This window comes from Gallus gallus, chromosome 1, assembly GCF_016699485.2.
Source record: "Gallus gallus isolate bGalGal1 chromosome 1, bGalGal1.mat.broiler.GRCg7b, whole genome shotgun sequence".
NCBI lineage: Eukaryota > Metazoa > Chordata > Aves > Galliformes > Phasianidae > Gallus > Gallus gallus.
Window position 1 is genome coordinate 154,374,398 of NC_052532.1, and position 21,516 is coordinate 154,395,913.

Sequence of the window (21,516 nt, forward strand, 5' to 3'; positions counted from 1 at the left end):
ACCTTGTCAATCAAGGATATTCCTATGGGTAAAGATGAGGGGGAGGGTTACAAGGTGGACTTCCTGGTGGGGGTCTGTTATAGACTGCTTAACCAGGATGAAGAGATGGACGAGGCGTTCTACGAGCAGCTGGCAGAAGTTGCGCCATCACCAGCCTTTGTTCTCATGGAGAACTTAACCTTCCCTGATATATGTTGGAAATACAGTGCAGCACAGAAGAAGCAGCGTAGGAGGTTTCTAAAGCGTGTGGAAGATGCAGCTCGTAAGAGAGCCTACCAGGGGAGGTACCCTGCTAGACCTGCTGTTCACAAACATAGGACTGATGGAAGATGTGGAGGCTGGGAACTGTTTTGGATACAGCGGCTGCAAAATTGTAGAGTTCTCAATTCTTGGTAAAGTGGAGAGGGGGCAGCATAACTGCTACCTTGGACTTCCAGAGGGTGGACTTTGTACTGTTCAGGACACTGGTAGGGAGGGCCCCTTGGGATTCAGTCCTGAAGGGTAAAGGGGTCCAGGAAGGCTGGTTGCTCCTCAAGAAGGAAGTCTTAAAGGGACAGGAACAGGCTATCTCCTTGTGCTGCAAGATGAGCTGGTGGGGAAGAAGACTGGTGTGGATGAACAAGGAGCTTTTCTAGAAACTCCAGGAGAAAAAGAGAACATACCTCCTGTGGAAGAACAGATGGACAAGTCAGTCTCCCACAGTATTCTCCTGGAGAAGCTGCAGCCCATGGCTTAGACAGATATACTCTCCGCTGGGTAAGGAGCTGGCTGGAGGGCCGGGCCCAGAGAGTGGTGGTGAATGGAGTTAAATCCAGCTGGCAATCAGTAATGAGTGGTGTTCCTCATGGATCTGTACTGGGGACTGTTTTGTTCTGTATCCTTTTTCAATGACCTGGCTGAGGGCATTGAGTGCACCCTCAGTAAGTTTGCAGATGACACCAAGTTGGCTGGAAGTGTTGATCTGCCTGGGCATAGCGAGGCCCTATGGAGGGATCTGAACAGGCTGAATCACTGGGCTGAAGCCAATGGGATAAGTTTCAGCTAGTGCCACAGTCCTGAGTTTGGCCACAGCAACCCCTGGCAGTGCTACAGGCTTGGGGCAGAGTGGCTGGAAGACTGTGTAGAGGAAGAAGACCTGGGAGTGTTGATCAGCACTCAGCTGAACATGATCCAGCAGTGTGCCCAGGTGGCCAGGAAGGCCAATGGCATCCTGCCCTGTATCAGAAATAGTGTTGCCAGTAGGAACAGGGAAGCGATCGTCCTACTGTACTGAGCACAGTGGTGAGGCTGCACCTCGAGTACTGTGTCCAGTTTTGGGCCCCTCACTACGAGAAAGGCACTGAGGCCCTGGAGCATGTCCAGAGAAGAGCAGCTAAGCTGGTGAGGGGTCTGGAGCACAGGCCTTATGAGGAGAAGCTGAAGGAGCTGGGATCATTCAGCCTGGAGAAGAGGAGGCTCAGGGGAGACCTTACGGCTCTCTACAACTTCCTGAAGGGAGGTTGTGGTGAGATGGGGGTCGGCCTCTTCTCTGGTGTAACAGTGATAGAACTGGAGTGAATGGCCTCAAGTTGTGTCAGGGGAGATTCAGGCTGGACGTCAGGAAATGCTGCTTTTCTGACAGAGTGGTCAGGCGCTGGAATGGGCTGCCCAGAGAGGTGGTGGAGTCACCAACCCGAGAGGTGTTCAAGGAATGCTGAGACATTGTGTTGAGGGACATGGTTTAGTGGGGAAATATTGGTGATGGATGGATAATTGGACCGGATGATCTTGGAGGTCTTTTCCAGCCTTGGTGATTCTGATTCTGTAAGTGCCTGTTCAGAGTGGAGTTAAGGAAACACTGCCATCCTTAAGTCATTATACCTTAGTTCAGGTATTAGCATCTTGAGTTCCTTTGGAATGCAGACATGGAGCTGATGGCCAGACGTGCTAGAAGGATGAAAAAGGACTAGAAGCAGAGTGCATATAGTCTAGTCTGCTGGGCTCTGTGTCATATGTGTATAATTTTCATCGAGTAGACAAAATTCATGAAGAGAAAAATCATATACGAACAGCTCCTGATTATTCCATCAGCAGAAAAGAGATAAATGGTCTATGGACAAATGGACTATGGTTTGAGAAATTGTGGAACTTTCCCATTATTTCTTTCATCTAATGCTGATTTTAGTGCCCACCTTGCTTCCATCTTTTTCTGTTTTCCCTTAGGGATGAACGGAGTGAGGCAATTTCATGATAAAATTTTCCAGGGAAACACTAATATTTTTTATGTTAATTGGAAATGTACCATTTGGAAATAGAGGAGAAAGGACTGACTTCCCTTCCATATGCTAGGGAGGAGCAGTAATGAGCCCCTCTAGCTCATTACTGTGCAGTTACTCATTCCACTCATGTCCCTGCCTCCCACAGTTATCAGTTCTCATTCCTCATCCTTCAGCAGCTTGCTTGGCACCTTCTTGGGCTTTCTTACAAAAACAATTTCTCTTCTTCATCTTACTTCCTCCAGCTTTTATTGCAGTTCATGTTATTGTTATACTTTGTTTCCAACATTTAGTGCTCACCATTTCAGTGTATTTCAGTTGTTTCCCTCTTTTTCTCCTCTTGTATCTCGTTATTCCCTTTCATGCGGTATGCACGTGTCTTAATGGTAACGTTCAACTGTCTGACTTCTCTTTTCCTTCCTTCAGCTCCTGTTCACCCTGAATTTCTACCTAAATCCCTAACTTCCATCCCTTGGAAATGTCCCTTTTCTTTTTATTTGCAGCATTTGGGGGAAGGTGGGATGCTTATATTTTTGCTTCCTCATACTTGCCTTGAGACCACTTTCCCTAACCTTTTAGTCATACAGCCCTAACCATCACAGCAAGAAGCATGGAAAGCTAAGAGAAAAACATCTATTTAGAATTCTATTCATTAGCAAACAAGATGGTAATGAAGAGGATAAGGGTGCTATTCTTCACCTGATCTCATCACTCCATGTGAAAATACTTCAGTATATGAAGGAATTCAGAGTTGACAGTCTTACCTGGTGCATTTCAGTCTTGCTAGATGCGTCTTGCTAGAATAACATGAGAAATCATAATGGATTTATAGAAAATAGCAACATTCTAATTATAAGGGATCCCACATGAGCATAAAAACTGTTATTCCCTTCAGCTCATAGAAAGGTGTCCTGGTAGTAGGTATTTCTGCTGCCTTCAGCCTCTCTTCTGTCTATATAACACCAAAATGCTTTTTCAAAAGCCATCCTTTGCAGTCACTTGCATAGAGCAGAGTGTGTTGCATGGTTTTTGATCTTGCATCCTGAGATTGAGAGTTATTGTCTGAGTGCCTCAAAAACAAGTATAGAATTACAGTTATTCAAGATAGTGTACACAATGGTAATGGCCTTTATTCATCATTTTTCCCAATAAAGTTGGTTTAGTTAAAATAACAGTTGTCTGTTGTTTAATGTCCTATTGTTCCTCTATCAAATTTAGGCGTATTTTGGTGGTGAAGCTCGGTGTGATGCTGAGGCTGGACAAGGAGATGACTATGATCCGAGAGAGCTTATCTGTGGTGCATGCTCTGATGTTTCAAGGGCTCAGGTAAGCAAAGAGCTCATATTGGTCCTATTATCTAATTCCAAAGAGTACGTGAGCCATATGATTACTGACTGTCATTCACAACTATATGTATTGTATGACATATATACTACAAAATGTAGAAATAAATTGGTTGGATTGTTATTGGATAGCATTGCTATTTCATTTAACAGTGTTTATCTTCTTTCTATTTAGATGTGTCCCAAACACGGTACAGATTTCCTAGAGTACAAATGCCGCTACTGCTGTTCGGTTGCTGTTTTTTTCTGTTTTGGGACAACTCATTTTTGCAATGCTTGCCATGATGATTTCCAAAGAATGACAAGCATCCCTAAAGAAGAACTCCCACACTGTCCTGCAGGTAGTATTTTTACAAAGCAAATTTACCTAACCGAATTCTGAAATAACTAATTAGTTCTCATGGATGTTTTTCTCTCTCTGCTGATAATTTGTAGGAATATCACAGGGTTGGTCATACAAATTTTAAATTCTATAAGCGCAGTAATGCTGGAATGTGTTTTCTCTGTGGATGATGCCTTCATGCTTTTGATCTTTCTTTTTTTTTTTGTTTTGTTTTGTTTTGTTTTCTTTTGTTCCCTGGCAATAATGCAGGCAGTGACATCAGACTGCCCCTTTAAACATTACATATGTTTTTACTTGTTACAGAAGGACATTTCAATTCACCCACACCAATCCAGACTCCAGATGTTACACAATATGTTACAGCTATATTGAAGAATGTAACACGCCACTATTAAAATGTGTCTGGACTTAGGTGCCTGCCATGTGCTAACTTCTGCCAGTACCTTAGTTTCTAATTTCACATGCTGTTAATGTGATGCTGATCTCATTAGACTGTGCTGCATTTCTTGCTGTTTAAACAAGTGGCATTTTTCGTTAAGATACCTACATAAAAGAAGTAAACGAAAAGGAAATGAGATGTCACTTTAACATTACTTTTGATTGCAGAGTACAACTCTTGCTCGTATTCACTGATTTCACTTTCAGACTGTGCAATTATTGATTTGATGAAATTTATTTCAGTTACCTCTTCCTGTAAACTTCTTTGCTTTTCTGTTTCTTTCAATTACATGGCAATTCAGTCTTTTCCCTTTAGATATGTATGTAATGTGTGACATAACTCGTAGAGAGCTAACAGTTCTTCATTGAATTGAATGGCTGTATTTCTCTTTGCCTATTAAGCCTTTAGACTTCTTGCTTGAATTCTTGCAAAAGCACCTTTCTATCTGCTGCTCCTTATTAATTGTAAGGAATCAATAATAAAGGGTAAGATATATTCATCTAGATATAAGTAACATATACTGCACAATATTGGTGGTAGGTGGATGGCTGGACTGGATGATCTTGGAGGTCTTTTCCAGCCTTGTTGATACTATGTTGATACTATATAATTCTTTATTACTTTCACTTAATATGTTTTTGAAGATCATATGTTTGTTTCCGTTGAGTCTGCAAGCACTGACCCCCCCCTCTTTTTCCCTCTCCCATATATTCACTGTAGGTCCCAAAGGTAAACAACTTGAAGGAACCGAATGTCCACTTCATGTTGTCCATCCACCTACCGGTGAAGAATTTGCTCTGGGTTGTGGGGTTTGCAGAAATGCTCACACTTTTTAGAATTATTTTTTTTTTTAAACCAGAGCAAAACAGGTGCCCTCATCCCTCAAATGTCCTAAAAATAAAGTCCAGTTGGGATGAGGACGGGACCATTCCATAACCCAGGTAAAAGGAACAATTTGCAGTGCAAGAAGGATGCCAAAACCATGTACATAATTCTTGCTGTGAGAAATTGACATTTTTTTGAACCGAGACATCAAAACTTGTGAGGTGTTTGCATGTGGCCATTACAGTCATCGGCTAGGAAACATTGAACATTTACAAATAAATAATTGCTATTAAAGGATCTGTGTGTCTGTGGACTATGAATGATGCTGGCTTTCAGGAGAAAGAAAAAAATATTGATTATTGTATACTGACTTTTTGTAATCTTGTACAATTGTAACGCATCACAAGTGGGGATGGGAAAGAATATTCTGGTTTATTTCCTAGACTGTTATTAAAAAAAAATTGTGTTAGGAAGGCATAAATGTAACAAGTATCACGCTGTATATAAAGGTATCAATGTTTGTCCTGTATAAGAATTAAGTTACAACAGCAGTTTCATTTAAACTTCTGGGTTATGTTTGAGCCTGAAATTTTAATGAAGTGCAATACTGAGTGTGCCTCATATCTCGCAGCTGTAAACATAATGGAATGTACATGTCAATAAAGCCACTGTACATTTTTATACAGTGAAAGTCTAACAAACGTGTAAGTCTTAATTTTCAGGACCGTTTTCTAAAATGAGGGATTTTTTCCTCGTATTTAGTTCAGAAGATTCTTCTAAAAAGAACGGGCACTTCTAGGATTTGGTTCATTGCATCTCAGTGTAAGAGAGTTCCCACCTGGATAACCCAGATGTAGATGACTAAAATGTGCTTCTTTAAAGTTAGGTAAAGTCATCAGAACCACCTCTGCAGTCTGAAATAGAAACAGTGTTTTGGAGCCTGAACATCCCAACCTTCAGCACCAGGCAGATTTTTTGGGAGGGTGACGGGAAATGAAAAATATAAAAGGTCGATGTGTTTGAAGGGTTCTTCTGCCTTTGTGGTTCTGTGTTGGCTGGTAATGTCTTACTGACTTTGGTTTTTTGTAAATACATCACCAGCCTTTTCTCTAGTCTTGTGTGAAAACACTTTCTGAGATGTGGAGGGTACACTTTCTGCCCTGAGGTTTGATAGTCATTTTTAAGTGACACCAAGCTGAGCAGTGCAGTCGATACATTGGAAGGAAGGGAAGTACCCAGAGGGACCTGGAGAGGCTGGAAAAGTGGGCCCATGAAAACCTAATGAGGTTCAATAAGGCCAAGTGCAGGGTGCTACACATAGGTCAGGGCAGTCCCAGGTATTTATACAAACTGGGGGAAGATCTCCTTGAGAGCAGTCCTGCAGAGAAGGACTTGGGGGTCCTGGCAGATGAGAAACTGGACATGAGCCAGCAGTGCACTTGCAGCCCGGAAGGCCAACTGTGTTCTGGGCTGCATTAAAAAAGGGGTGGCCAGCAGGGAGAGGGAGGTGATTGTCCCCCTCTACTCGGCTCTTGTGAGGCCCCATCTGGAGTACTGCGTCCAGGCCTGGGGCCCCCAGTACAGGAAGGACGTGGAGCTCTTGGAGCAGGTCCAGAGGAGAGCCACTAAGATGATCGGAGGGCTGGAGCACCTCTGCTATGAGGAAAGGTTGAGGGAACTGGGATTGTTTAGCTTGGAGGAGGGAAGGCTCCGTGAAGACCTCATTGTGGCCTTCCAGTACTTGAAGGGAACATATAAACAGGAGGGGGAACAGAGGAGGGAACAGGAAGGGGAACGGTTTATGAGGGTGGACAGTGGTAGGACAAGGGAGAATGGTTTTAAACGGAGACAGGGGAGGCTTAGGTTGGATATTAGGAAGAAGTTTTTCACACAGAGGGTGGTGACACACTGGAACAGGTTGCCCAAGGAGGTTGTGGATGCACCATCCCTGGAGGCATTCAAGGCCAGGCTGGATGTGGCTCTGGCTGGATGGACAATGGCAGTGATGATGGTTCTCCCCAGTTGGTGATGTTACCAAAGTCTAACCAGACCTCACTGAGCATCAAAACCTCAGCAAAGGAAAAATGATGTCATTGTCATTGGTGACTCTCTGCTGAAGGGAGCAGGAGGGCCAATATGTAGAGCAGACCCTCTACACAGGGAGGTCTGCTGCCTCCTGGGAGCCAGAGTCAAAGATGGGAGGAAGAAACTTCCTTCCCTAGTTTGGCCCTCAGATTACTATCCCCTATTGTTGTTTCAGGTAGGCAGTGATGATATAGGACAACATTCCCGAAAGACTTTGAAAAAGGACTTCAGGGGGTGGGCATGACATGTAAAGGGTTCGGGAGCGCAAGTTGTGTTCTCCTCTATCTCTCCAGTTATGGGGAATAATGAGGGACTAAATATGATGGGCGAATGGATTAATACCTGGCTCTGAGCCTGGTGTGCCCAGCAGGGGTTTGGGTTTTTTGACCTCTCCTCTGTTTGCAGCAGACCAGGCCTGCTGGCAACTGATAGGAGTAGCTTCTCCTACCAGTGGAAAGGGGTCTTAAGAGGGGAGTTTGGGAAGGTTCATTGATAGAGCTTTAAACTAGGCACAAAGGGGGGTGGGGATGTAACGGAGGTCAGTTGAATGGAGCCTGTATGTAATGTCCCAGTGCTTGCAGGAGAGGGATGTGCTAATAAGATCCCACAGCCTTGTGTCTTGATGAACGAGAAGGACGACTCACCCTTTTGTAGGAAGAACACGAGTGTTGGTGTGAGGTTGGTGGCTGTGGAAACACCTGAGTATGGTCATGAGGGTATTAGGGCTGCTGCCACTCAAAAGGAGGCCCAGTTCAGGTGCCTTTCCACTAATGCACGCAGCATGAGTAATAAACAGGAGGAGCTGGAGGTCACTGTGCAATCGGAAAGCTACGATATAATCACCATCACAGAAACATGGTGGAATGACTCGCACAGCTGGAGTGCTGAGATGGATGGCTACTGACTTTTTAAAAGAGACAGGCAAGGCAGGAAGGGTGCTGGTGTAGCCCTTTACGTTAAGAAAGACTGTGAATGTATGGAAATTATTGATGGTGATGATAGGGTGGAGAGATTATGGATCAGAATAAAAGTGAAGGCCAACAAGACTGATATTACTGTGGGGGTCTGCTACAGGCCATCCAAACAGGATGAAGAGGTGTACAAGATACTTTATAGACAGTTGGGTGAGGTCTCAAGGTCACTCCCCCTTGTTCTTGTGGGGGAGTTCAACTTCCCAGACATCTGCAGGATTTACAATACAGCAGATAGGGAACAGTCCCAGAGGTTCCTAGAGTGTGTGGGAGATAACTTTGTGACACAGCTGGTGAAGGAGGCAACGAGGGGAAGCAAAATCCTGGACCTGCTGTTTCTTAACAGAGAAGGTCTTGTGGGGGATGTAAAGGTAGGACGTTATCTGGGGCATAGTGATCACGAGATGCTAGATTTCTTGATCCTCGTTGAACCACAGAGGGGAGTCAGCAGAACTGCCACCTTGGACTTCTGGAGGACAGACTTTAATCTCTTTAGGACCATGGTTGAGAGGGTCCCTTGGGAGGTAGTTTGCAGAGCGTGGGAACCCAGGAAGACTGGGAATACTTGAAGGAAGTAATTTTAAAGGTGCAGGAGCTGACCATCCCCAAGTCACGGAAGATGAGCCGACAGGCTAGGTGGCTGGACTGGCTGAACAGAGACCTTCAGCTGGATCTCAAGAACAAAAGGAAAGTTTATGGTCTCTGGCAGAGAGGGCAAGCTACTTATGATGACTACAGGTAGGTAGTGAAGCTGTGCAGGCAGAAAATTAGAAAAGCCAAAGCCCAGATAGAACAGAACTTGGCTACTAAGGTAAAGGACAACAGTAAATATTTTGATAAATACATTAACAACAAGAGGAGGGCTAGGGAGAATCTCCATCTCTTGTTGGACATCAAGAGCAACTTGGTGACCAAGGATCAGGATAAGGCTGAGGTACTTAATGCCTTCTTTGCCTCAGTCTTTAGTAGAAAGACTTGTTACTCTCTGGGAACACAGCCCCATGCGCTAGTAGATACGGATGGGGAACAGAATAAAGCTCTGCATGATCCATGATGAGATGGTTTTGAACCTGCTCCAAAAGCTGAATGCTCACAAGTCCATGGGGCCGGATGGATTGCACCCTAGAGTGCTGAGGGAGCTGCTGAATGTGGTTGTAAAGCCACTCTCAATCATTCTTCGGCAGTCCTGGCTAACAGGGGATGTCCCAGCAGACTGGAGAGTGGCAAATGTGATGCTCATCTTCACAAAGGGCCGGAAAGATGATCCTGATAGCTACAGATCTATCAGTCTCACCTCAGTGCCTGGGAAGGTTATGGAATGGATAATCTTGGGAGCCGTCATGGATCAGTTAAAGGTCAACCAGGGGATCAGGCCCAGTCAGCATGGGTTTACAAATGGTAGGTCCTGTCTGACAAACCTGATTTCATTCTACGACAAGGTGACCCACTTAGTGGATGGAGGTAAGGCTGTCAATGTGGTCTACTTGGACTTCAGTAAAGCCTTTGACACTGTCCCCCACAACATTCTCGTGGAAAGCTGGCTGCTGCCCATGGTTTGGATGGGCGTACGCACCACTGGGTGAAACTGGGTGGTCAATGGAGTTAAATCCAGTTGGTGGCGAGTCATGAGTGGTGTCCCCCAGGGCTCAGTACTGGGGCTGCTTCTATTTAACATCTTTATTAATGATCTTGATGAGGGGTTGGAGTGTACCCTCAGTAAGTTTACAGATGACTCCAAGTTGGGTGGGACTGTTGATCCGCCTGAGTGGAGAAGGGCACTACAGAGGGACTTGGATCAACTGAATCAATGGGCCAAGGCTAATTGTATGAGTTTCAATAGGGCCAAGTGTCAGGTCCTGCATTTTGGTCACAACAACCCCCGGCAACCCTACAGGCTTGGGGAGGAGTGGCTGGAGTGCTGCCTGATGGAAAGGGACCTTGGTGTCCTGATGAACAGTTGGCTGAATATGAGCCAGCAGCGTGCCCAGGTGGCCAAGAAGGCCAATGGCATCCAACAAGGTGAGAGACCTCACCTTGAGTACTGTGTTCAGTTTTGGGCACCTCGGTACAAAAAGGAAATTGAGGTGCTGGAGCAGGTCCAAAGAAGGGCAACAAGGCTTGTGAAGGGCTTGGAGAATATGGCTTATGAGGAGAGGCTGAGGGAATTGGGGCTGTTTAGTCTGGGGAAGAGGAGGCTGAGGGGAGACCTTATTGCTCTCTTCCTATATGTGAAAGATGCTTACACCGAGAGTGGGGTTGGTCTCTTCTCTTTGGTGTCAGGACTAGGGGAAATGGCCTCAAGTTGCACCAGGGAAACTTTAGGTTGGATATTAGGAAACACTTCTTTACAGAAAGGGTTGTTAAGCACTGGAATAGGCTCCCCAGGGAGGTGGTTGAGTCACCATCCCTGGATGTGTTTAAAAACTGCTTGGATGTGGTGCTCAGGGACATGATTTAGTGGAAAGTTGTTAGGGTAGTATGGTTAGGTTGTGCTTGGATTCGATGATCTTTAAGGTCTTTTCCAACTGAGCAATTATACGACTTTGTGATTCAGTGATTAGAGTACAATGAGAGTAATATAAAGCACAGAAAGTAGAAGTGTATTTATTACAACTCCCTGCCATACTGTTCAGATTAAACTTTCTCTCGCCCATACTCAAACTCTCATGTCACTGTTTTCCTGCTCTTCACAAGGACTCTCAGGTCCTTATTTCTGTCCTCATCCACCACAGACAAGCCCTTTTTCTTCTTCCATTCCTTTCTGGTGACTCTTTCTCCATTTTAGGAGCCTCTTCCTGTACCCCAGCAAGGTTAACAACAGTGGATTTTTCAGCTTTTCCTCTCACTGCCTCTCCTTCCTCTCTAAGATGCTTCCATTACTCTCTACTCTGTGCCATGAAGTGGCAGCACAAAACAAAAAAGGTAGCCAGGACTACTGGCAGGAAACAGAAGAGGGAGCCAGAAATTCAGGGCTTTTGTGCTCAGTGAAAGTTAACTCTCCAGAAGACAGAGAGCTGAGTTAGCTTTGTTCTTTGCAGAACTGCCAGTTCTTCAAGAGGTATGAAAGGGTAAGGTGAACTTAAGATTATGCTGTACAGTTAGGTGAGCCTGCTGTGAGCAGACCCATCAGCCAGTTATTGGCTCTACCTAGGGAAGGAATAACTCCTGGGTATTTTCACCTCCCCAATTTAAAAACAACACAACATTGGCTTAGATGTGTGCATCACCTTTCCTCATCTTCCTTCACTTGGTCCCAGTGGATCTGGGTTCCTTTGATGAAAGAGAAAGGAGATAAGGAAAAGTATCGAAATGGAACGTGGTGCAACCTATTATTATCCTGCCTTTTTAATAGCCATTAGGGATTAAAAGAGCTGCTGGCTCCTCCCAGTCTATTCTCAGTCAGTGTTTCCAGTGGACACTGCACCAACCTATAGGGTGTGAGTATCTGGCAGACCGTGTGATTGCTGCATAAGTTCTTGATACAGATCCTTGCAGCCCTGAATTGCAGAAATTATTACAGAGTAGACAATTTGAGCATTTTTAGAAAATTTCCATGTATAGCACAGCAGTTACACCTGAATTCTATTTTTGAGATTTTCTGCCTTTCTTTTTAGAATAACATTAGAATTAATTCAAGAAAATGACATTACAGCAGGGAAAGGAATGCTAAACAACATGCCACGTTCAGTGTATACAGAGGACTGAGTGAGGGACAGGCAGTGTTGGAATATTTTCGCCCAACACATCTGCCCCTCTTTGATTCCTTCTCCCAGGTACACAGCACAGTCAGGTGTGAGGGTCAGGCTCTCAAGCAGAGCTCAGCTCCCACACTGACACCTACACCGTTGGACTCCTCTTGTACGCAGTGCCAGACACTCACGTCACCACCTCTCCCCCCTGCGCCAATCTCAGCTGCCGATTATAGCCAGATGTCAGTGCAGGCCACTAATCAGCTCAGCACACAGTGAGGTGGCTGTGTACCTTCCCAGCAGTTTTACATGCTTTTCTGTCAGCTGCTGTTCCACAGCCCATGCAATGGAAGCACTCAGTTCTTGCTTACACCACCGTGTCTGCTGCAGCCAAGGTGAGTCTACAGCTTGGCTTACACATCATTCATTTAACAGCCTAAACTTTCATGGGTGTATCTACTTCCTCAGCACACAGCAATTACAGTAAAAGTTAATGTGGCACAATTAGCCAGTCACTATCAAGGCCTGACAGTCATGGTCCTTACGGCCTGCTGGGATTCAGGAGGGACATGAGGTAGTACTGCTCCTGTATTCAGCACAGAGGTGATCGTCCTCCTGTACTCAGCTCTGGTGAAGCTGCACCTCGAGTACTGTGTTCAGTTTTGGACCCCTCACTACAGCAAAGATATTGAGGCCCTGGAGCATGTCCAGAGAAGGGCAACAAAGCTGATGAGGTGTCTGGAGCAAAAGTTTTAGGAGTAATTTGAGTACTTTGGATGCAACTGTTTCTTCAGGGTTTGGTAATCGAAAACCTTGTAAGCAGAACTCGAAGTATTGTATTTTTTTTTTCTACACAGATCCCATGAGGTAGCCATAAGTAAAAGTGAACAAGAAACAGGGCTCTACAAGGAGGACAAAACTGGTATGACAAATGTAGCATTTGTGGGTCACTTATTCACAGTTCCAATAGCTAACGCACGGTTTGTCCTGGCATCAGTGACATCGCCAACCCAGGTCTGCTCCTACAGACCTACAGGTGGCTGAGGAGCAAACCAGCCTGTGAGAGCCCCATCCATCTGGGGCAGCAATGGTGGAGGTAGCCCCTTGGCTCCAAGATATACCTTCAGCCCATTACTGCTCCACCACAGAAGTCAGTCAGGGCTGTGCCCCTGCACCAAACTGCCTCCATTTTGCATGAACCCCTCATGCAGCTACCTGTTTGTAGCTTGGCTTCTAGCGCTGCAGCTACTTGCATGAGCAAGCACCATTCTTTGGTATGGGAGAAGGTTGCTGCCTGAGGGATGGACCCAGTTATTTCAGCATCCTCAGCCCACAGAAGCTCTCAGCATCTAGTGTTTCCAGCTCCTCTTCTGAAGGTTTGTTTCTGAGTCAGTACACTGTGCCTATGTGTACACCTACCCATGCAGCTTATCCTTTCTGCTCAGTCAGCTGCCCCATAAATGAGTCCCACTCCACAAAGCCACATTCCTGGCTCTCTCCAGTGCTATCCACCCCAACATGCCAGCCCCACCAAGAGGGAAGGTGGGCACCAAACATACTACAATGCAAACAATGCTTACCCCGTGATGGGGAGATGTACCATGCCTAGATGCCTGCAGATTCAGGTGGCTCACTGTGGTGGGCAGAGTACACTCCACTTGTAGTAATATGCCATCTAAATAATTCCTAACAGGCTTAGAAACATGACTGGTGAACCTGAATGCTTGATTGCCAAGGTAGATTGAGGAGGAGCTTCCCGGCCAGAACCACAGCAACTGATTGCTGCAAGGCCTTTGATATGGTCCCCCACCACATCCCTATCTCCAAACTGGAGGGCTGTGGATTTGATGGGTGGACCACCCAATGGATAAGGAACTGGTTGAAAGGCCGCAGACAGAGGGTGGTGATCAATGGTTCTATGTCCAGGTGGAGGCCAGTAATGAGCGGCATCCCCCAGAGGTCTGTCTTGGGACCGGTGCTCTTTAACATCTTTATCAATGACATCAACGACGGAATCGAGTGCACCCTCAGCAAGTTTGCTGATGACACCAAGCTGAGTGGTGCGGTTGACACGGAGGAAGGAAGGGATGCCATTCAGAGGGACCTTGACAGACTTGAAAGGTGGGCCCGGGTGAACCTCACCTCATTAGGTTTTGCACTTGGGCCAGAGGAATCCCAGGCATATATGCACACTGGAAGGAGCAGTCCTTGAGAGTAGCCCTGCAGAGAAGGACCTGGGGGTCCTGATGGATGAAAAACTTAACATGAGCCAGCAGCTCTTGTAGCTCGGAAAGCAAATGGTATCCTGGGCTCCATCATGAGAGGGGTGGCCAGCAGGGACATGGAGGTGATTGTCCTTCTCTATTGTGCCCCTGTGAGGCCCCATCTGGCACACCATGCCCAGGTCTGGGACCCCCAATACAAGAAAGACAGGGAGCTGTTGGAGGGGATCCAGAGGAGGGCCACAAAGATGATCAGGAAGCTGGAGCACCTCCCCTATGAAGACAGGCTGAGGGAGCTGGGCTTGTTTAGCTTGGAGAAGAGAAGGCTCTGGGGTGACCTCATTGCAGCCTTCCAGTACCTAAAGGGAGCCTATAAACAGGAGGGGAGTTAACTCTTTGAAAGGGTAGATAACAGCAGGACGAGGGGAAATGGTTTTAAGTTGACGGGGAGAAGATTTAGGTTGGGTGTCAGGGTGAAGTTCTTTACAGAGAGAATGGTGAGGAGCTGGAACAGGCTGTCCAGAGAGGTTGTGGATGTCCCGTCCCTGGAGGTGTTCAAGGCCAGGTTGGATGGGGCCCTGGGCAGCCTGGTCTAGTATTAAATGTGGAGGTTGGTGGCCCTGCTTGTGGCAGGGGGGGTTGGAGATTGAGGATCCTTGAGGTCCTTTCCAACCCAGGCCATTCTGTGATTCTGTGAATGACAGCCCTTTAAAAGTACTTGCTCAGAGGCAGGTTTTGTCAGTGGACTCTGTCAAGGAGCAGCAACACCAGCAACCTGCATTAGGATGTCCATGCAGGAGCCAAGGTGCCCTCTTTCACTGCCTAGTTACCAAGGCATTCGATCCTAATGCAAATGCTAGCCCTCTCTTAGCAACAAACCTGTTTGGGATTTTAATTTCACAACTGCTATCTTGCTATCTTATTGACTCCTCACCTCCAGTCAGAGACAGCTAAACTGCTTTTCAGGGAGACCCACAGGACAGAAGATTGCTGTAAAACACAAAGCTCTTCTACTGGTAGCATGTCAGGTCAGCCTGACCCAGCACTATCCCTTTCCAGAAGCCTCAAGTAATGTTCTCAGCTGGTGATCCATGGCCCGTGCCATGGAAATGCTCACCTCCTATCTGTTTTGTTACTGGCATGACTCACCACACTCAGCCCATCTCTACTGAACTCCTGCCCAAAGCAAAGCTGAGATTTACTGCATCAAAGATGAAAATTTTATTATGTAATCCTACAAAACATAGAAGAGTGATACAGCTTTTCCTGATGAAGAAGCCATTCGAGCTATCCAGCTGGAAAGAGTCACTATAGACTCTAGTGACAGAAATATCCAGACACAGAGCTCTGAGGAACCCTTTACAGCAATTCACCCCAGCTCTTACTGCATTACAGGCAACAATATCAAGAAATCAACCTGCTGCAGGCAACACACCATCTTGCTGTCACTCATCCTCAGTTCTATATATCTTCTTATTTTTCTGTGCCCCTGAGAGCATCAAAAGGTCCTGTGTGCAAGACTTAGGTTGAGACCTTCTGTTTTAAGGACCATTTCACCTGTGGCTGGCTTCTTTTTTAAAAAAATTATGAGTTTCAGCTCCTCTTCTACTTGGCTTTTCTTTGTGTGTGACAGATACTGTGTACATATTTTGTCAGTCCATAGTGCTGTATTCCAGCAGTGTAAATGCTTCCTGCCTCCTAGAAAACTTTTTCTGTATGGACATACTAAAATAATAAGAGAAGCTTCTCTAATGATATCCATCACTGGAAAACACTTGGCATCAATGAAAAGCAAACTTGTCTTTCCTTTATTTTTCAGCAATCTATTGAGGAATAAGGTGGTCATGAGTAACTCAGACCAGGTGTGCCAGCCACATCTCACAAGTCTCCCCATGTTATCCACAACTTGTATCTTCATTAAACTGGAATGGGCTACCCACGTCCTTCTTGCAAGCCTCACACAGTATCCTCATAATAGTTGGATTCGGTCTACTTAATTCTTAGTTAACTCTCTTGCAACTCCATTATTTTCACCTTTGCATTTTTTTTTCCTAGCCAGACACAATTCATAGAATCACCAAGGCTGGAAAAGACCTCCAAGATCATTCAGTCCAATCGTCCACCCATCACCAATATTTCCCCACTAAACCATGTCCCTCAACACAATGTCTCAACATTCCTTGAACACCTCCAGGGTTGGTGACTCCACCTCCTCTCTGGGCAGCCCATTCCAGCACCTGACCACTCTGTCAGAAAAGCAGCATTTCCTGACGTCCAGCCTGAATCTCCCCTGACACAACTTGAGGCCATTCACTCCAGTTCTATCACTGTTACACCAGAGAAGAGGCTGACTCCCACCTCACCACAACCTCCCTTCAGGAAGTTGTAGAGAGCCGTAAGGTCTCCCCTGAGCCTCCTCTTCTCCAGGTTGAACAATCCCAGCTCCTTCAGCTGCTCCTCATAAGGCCTGTGCTCCAGACCCCTTACCAGCTTAGCTGCCCTTCTCTGGACATGCTCCAGGGCCTCAGTGCCTTTCTCGTAGTGAGAGGCCCAAAACTGGACACAGTACTCGAGGTGCAGCCTCACCAGTGCTGAGTACAGAGGGATGAACACCTCCCTGCCCCTGCTGGCAACACTATTTCTGATGCAAGCCAGGATGCCATTGGCCTTCCTGGCCACCTGGGCACACTGCTGGATCATATCCAGGTGAGCATCAATCAATACCCCCAGATCAGTTTCCTCTACACAGTCTTCCAGCCACTCTGCCCCAAGCCTGTAGCACTGCCAGGGGTTGCTGTGGCCAAACTCAGGACCTGGCACTAGCTGAAACTTATCCCATTGGCTTCAGCCCAGTGATTCAGCCTGTCCAGATCCCTCTGTAGGGCCTCGCTATGCCCAGGCAGATCAACACTTCCAGCCAACTTGGTGTCATCTGCAAACTTACTGAGGGTGCACCCAATGCCCTCAGCCAGGTCATCAATAAAGATATTGAAGAGGACAGGCCCCAGCACCGACCCCTGAGGAACACCACTTGTGACCGGTCACCAGCTGAATTTAACTCCATTCATCACCACTCTCTGGGCCTGGCCCTCCAGCCAGCTCCTTACCCAGTGTACGTATCCAAGCCATGGGCTGCAGCTTCTTCAGGAGAATACTGTAGGAGACAGTATTGAAGGCTTTGCTGATGTTAAGGTAGACCACATCAACAGCCTTCCCCTCATCCACCAGGTGGGTCGCTCAATCACAGAAGGAGATTAGGTTGGTCAAGTAGGACCTGCCCTTCACGAACCCATGCTGGCTGGACCTGATCCCCCAGTTGTCCCACACATGCCATGTGATCTCCATCAAGACAATCTGTTCTAACTAACAGCCAGGCTTATTAGGCTGGAGCACAGCCAATGCCTAACTGTTTCAGAGCTTCTTGAATACAGCCAAAAAATCAAAACAAAAAAGACTTCTGGTTGTAAAAGCTATAGCACCTACAGCCAAGATCTCACTGTTGCAATACCACTGCAGACTTTATCAGTTGCCATAGACAGTCTGTCAGCTGAAACGGCAAGAAGTGTACATGTACCACCTCATCCTGATGTGGCAAGACCTCCTGTTAGAAGTCAGGCTGTTTTCAGAGATTGTTCTCAGCTCTTATGGAGGGGTGTCTGTGGACTGCTCCTCATTTTCACATGATGATAGTGATGGCTGCTTCAAATCTTTGCTTTGAGAGGCTCTCCAACCAGAAAGAAAGAAACTTCACAGAATGGTTGAGGCTGGCAGAAACCCCTGGATGTCAAACCCCCTTGCTAAGCAGAGAAACCCCGAGCAGAGTGCCCAGGCCAAGGTCCAGGTGGCTTCTGAAGATCTCCAAGCACGAAACTTCATGGCCTCTCTGGGTAACATGTGCCAGTGCCCTCCCGTGTTCCAGTTAATGCCCACTGCCAATTGTCCTAGCACTGGGCACCAATGAAAAGAGCCTGCTCTGTCCTCTTTGCACCCTCCCTGCAGTATTTACAGATATTGATAGGATTCCCCCAGAGCCTTCTCTTCTCCAAGCTGGACAGTCACAGCTCTCTCAGCCTTTCCTCACAGGAGAGGTACTCCAGACACTTGATCATCTTGGTGGTCTTCCACTGGACTCTTTCCAATATGTCCATGCCTTTGCTCTACTGAGGAGCACAAAACTGGACTCAGTACTCCACATGTGGCCTCACCAATGGTGAATAGAGCAGAAGGATCATCTCTCTTGTCCTGCTGGTGATACTTTGCCTAATGCAACCAAGAATACTGTTAGCCTTTTTTGCAGCAAGGACACACTGATGACTCATGTTGACATGTTCTAATATATAGCAAGGCTCTTAGGTCCTTTCCTGCAGAGCTGCTTGCCAGCTGGGTGGTCCCTAGCCTGTACTGGTGCCTGGGGACCTCCCAAGGTGCAGGACTTTGCACTTTTCATTCTTGAATTTTGTGAGGTTCTTTGTCAGTGTTCTTTGTCAGCCCATTTCTTCAGCCTGTCAAGGTCAAAATTCAGAAAGCCTCTCCCTCTCTGCAAGAAAAATTTAAAATTACAAGGCAGTTTCACACAAAAACCTAACTTTTGAATACTGGAGACTATTTCTGGTGCTATTAAAAGATACAGGTACAAATACATTCATATGTATTATTTAAAATTCTCCTTTCTCAAAATCTCATCTTTTGTTTATTAAATCATAAGGCAAACAAACTACCTAATAAAGACACATCTGCTAATGGTTTCCAAGAACTAAAGCTTCAGGCTGCACTGTCAGAGCTGGCAATCATGTAGCAAATGAAGCTGCAAGTCCAGAAGATGTCAAATCTGAAGATTTATCAAAAGATACTATCATTGGAACTGTATTGTCTGACACGGTGTCCCTGTCACCACAGAGACATTCAGGAAGGTCATAATTGTTCAATATCACATTGATGGAACACCTTGGAAATCCTAGGTCAGGACCAGCTCTACAACATACAACTCAGTATTCAGAACTGGGTGAGGCAACCTTTCAGAAGTTGCTTCATAGCTCATTTCTGCTCACAGCACTTCTCAGTCACAATCACCAGCAACGTTCCCAGAATGCCTCACAGCTCTTTCACAGACCAGCCCAGAGATCTGTGAATGCTGTCTTTGGGCCTTTGTTACTTGCGTCTTTCTCTCCCTGCTGCCACTTGTCTAAGCTCTAGCTAACTCAGAGTCCAAGAGCTCTATAAACATGGCTTTGCCCAGAGCCAGCTTTGAAGTGTTCATCAGGTACCAGAAGAAGATGCCCACACCACCAGCTGCTCTTAGGTTTTCTTTTATTCAGTCCTGGCAAACTTGCCCATCCTTGTGCTTTGCTAGCGGACACTACAGGCACAGTTGGCAGTGCTTTCCACCATATCCTGTGCCTGAATTGGCTCCATGCAGAGCTGCAGCTGCTGTTCACGCTGATTCTGGCTGCTACACCATCAACTAGTGTGATGCACAGAGTTCCTTCTGCACATCCTCTTCTCCTCCTACACGCAGTGTGTCTAAAACAAACACAAGCAATTACAGAAAAGGAAATAAGGGCACAGGAATTGAAGCAAACTACTTTTAATTCTGAGAATCAAGAAGTAAAAACTGCAAAGCAGTGCAATAAGACTTCCTCAGTATGTCATCATACCTACACACAGTGTATTACAGGTTATAAAATAATGTTACCTCAAAACACTGAAATTGCAGCCCTGTTGCATCTCCTGAGTCTTCTATACAAACCCCCCAAAATATTTTTTTTTCAAGACATTCCACTCCCTTTTCAAAAGACATTTTTCTGCAGACACCAGAACTTCATCACAGCAGTCACATAGCTATTATATGCTATTACAAGCACAACTGAGTTGCTCATTAACACTAAAGAAGATAACTCAGCTCTCAACCCAGTTTTACTCAAAAGCTGAAGGCTAGACACCAAGACTTAGACAAATACACACAGAATCATAATGGCTGAGCTACAGTAAACCTCACAATACATCTTGGGTTTGAGAGAAGTGATTATTCTATTATATAATTTCAATATTAAAATGATCATTTATCATGGGAAAGCATTGCTATTTGTATACAAGTAATTTTTCTCCCACCAATAATCGGAAGGAACTAGATCAAAAGTAGCAGAAACAAACCAAACAATCAAGCTTATTTTTAACAGCCTTCAAGCACGTAAGCAAAGCTGCAGATATGTTTTCACGTGAGGTGTTTCATGAGGAACTGAGAGACACTGACACCTTAGAGATCACTGAGGAACTGCTACTCTGTGTCAACACTGTTCCAAGAGGGGGAAATCATTGGGCCACATCCAGCTATTTATAAGAAATCTCTGAAGAAATCAGGATTGAGTGGAAACGATTTCACAATTCTTTATGTTTTGGCAATCTCAATTTTAAAAATTTCAGCCACTTAAAAGACTGAACAGCGTGCTGTATGCAATGTAACATGTTTGCAGGGGAAACACACCAACATTCACAGCCAAGGAAAGCTGTCATCACTTTACATCACTTTATCTTCTTGGCAGTACCCCAAGACCTTCATTCTGAGTGCTGCTGGACCCACTGATATTTGCTTCACAGAATTGTAGGAGTTGGAAGGGATCTCTGCAGATCATAGAGTTTGACCCCCTCCTAAAGCAGGTGCCCTACAGTAGGTTACACAGGAAAGCGTCCAGGTGAGTTTTGAATATCCCCAGAAAAGGAGACTCCATGGCCTCTCTGGGCAGCCTCTTCCAGTGCTCTGTCACCCTCACAGAAAAGAAGTTTTTCATGTGCAGATGGAATGTCCTGTGTTCCAGTTCTTGTCTGCTGTCCCCTATTCTGTTGTTGGGCATCATTGAAAAGAGCCTGACCCCACCTACCTGACTCCCACCCTTTAGATATTTATAAGCATTGATAAGATTTCCCCCCTTCCAGCCCCCGAGTCTTTTTCTTTTTCTTTTTTTTTTTTTTTCCCGCAGGCTGAACAGTCCCAGGTCAAACTCAGCCAACCTACTGTCCACCTGGACATCCAGATCATTCGCAGAGCTCCTTTCCAGCAGCTCATTCCTCCACCATATTAAGCCCAAAGGCTAGCCTGACATCGGGCTTTCAAATTATAGATAGATTCGGGTCCGGAAAGACCCAACTCCTCCGCAACGTTGCCCTCGCTAACTTCTCTGAGTTTCCCTCCTCTATTCCCTGCCCGCAGAGCAGCGCAGAGCACAGACACCCACCAGCCTAACGCCCGCTAACGACCGTTAGGGGCGGCCATTACGCGTAGCGCCGCCCCTGGGCGCCTGGGGGCGGGAGGAGGCGCGGCGCTACGCAGTGCGCCGCCGCCATTTTGGT

General features: G+C 46.0%; 1 protein-coding gene and 1 long non-coding RNA gene across 34 annotated transcripts in view; one reads left to right on the forward strand and one right to left on the reverse strand.

Annotated features, from left to right (window-relative positions):
• The window catches only part of MYCBP2 (MYC binding protein 2, E3 ubiquitin protein ligase), a 203,873-nt gene extending 197,971 nt beyond the window's left edge, over positions 1 to 5,902 (forward strand). For all 33 annotated transcript variants that reach the window (XM_015277213.4, XM_015277190.4, XM_046901818.1 and 30 more), the window contains 3 exons: positions 3,474 to 3,581; positions 3,774 to 3,939; positions 5,101 to 5,902. In XM_015277213.4, the coding sequence (XP_015132699.2) occupies positions 3,474 to 3,581; positions 3,774 to 3,939; positions 5,101 to 5,216 (390 nt within the window). In that variant the 3' untranslated portion in view covers positions 5,217 to 5,902. The remainder of the gene's footprint in view (positions 1 to 3,473; positions 3,582 to 3,773; positions 3,940 to 5,100) is intronic.
• Positions 5,903 to 17,207: 11,305 nt separating this feature from the next.
• On the reverse strand, positions 17,208 to 21,516 carry LOC121109409. The gene is made up of 3 exons (XR_005862687.2): positions 21,402 to 21,516; positions 20,654 to 20,831; positions 17,208 to 19,692 (listed from the first exon to the last, which is right to left on the reverse strand). It is a non-coding gene; the product is annotated as an uncharacterized LOC121109409 (long non-coding RNA).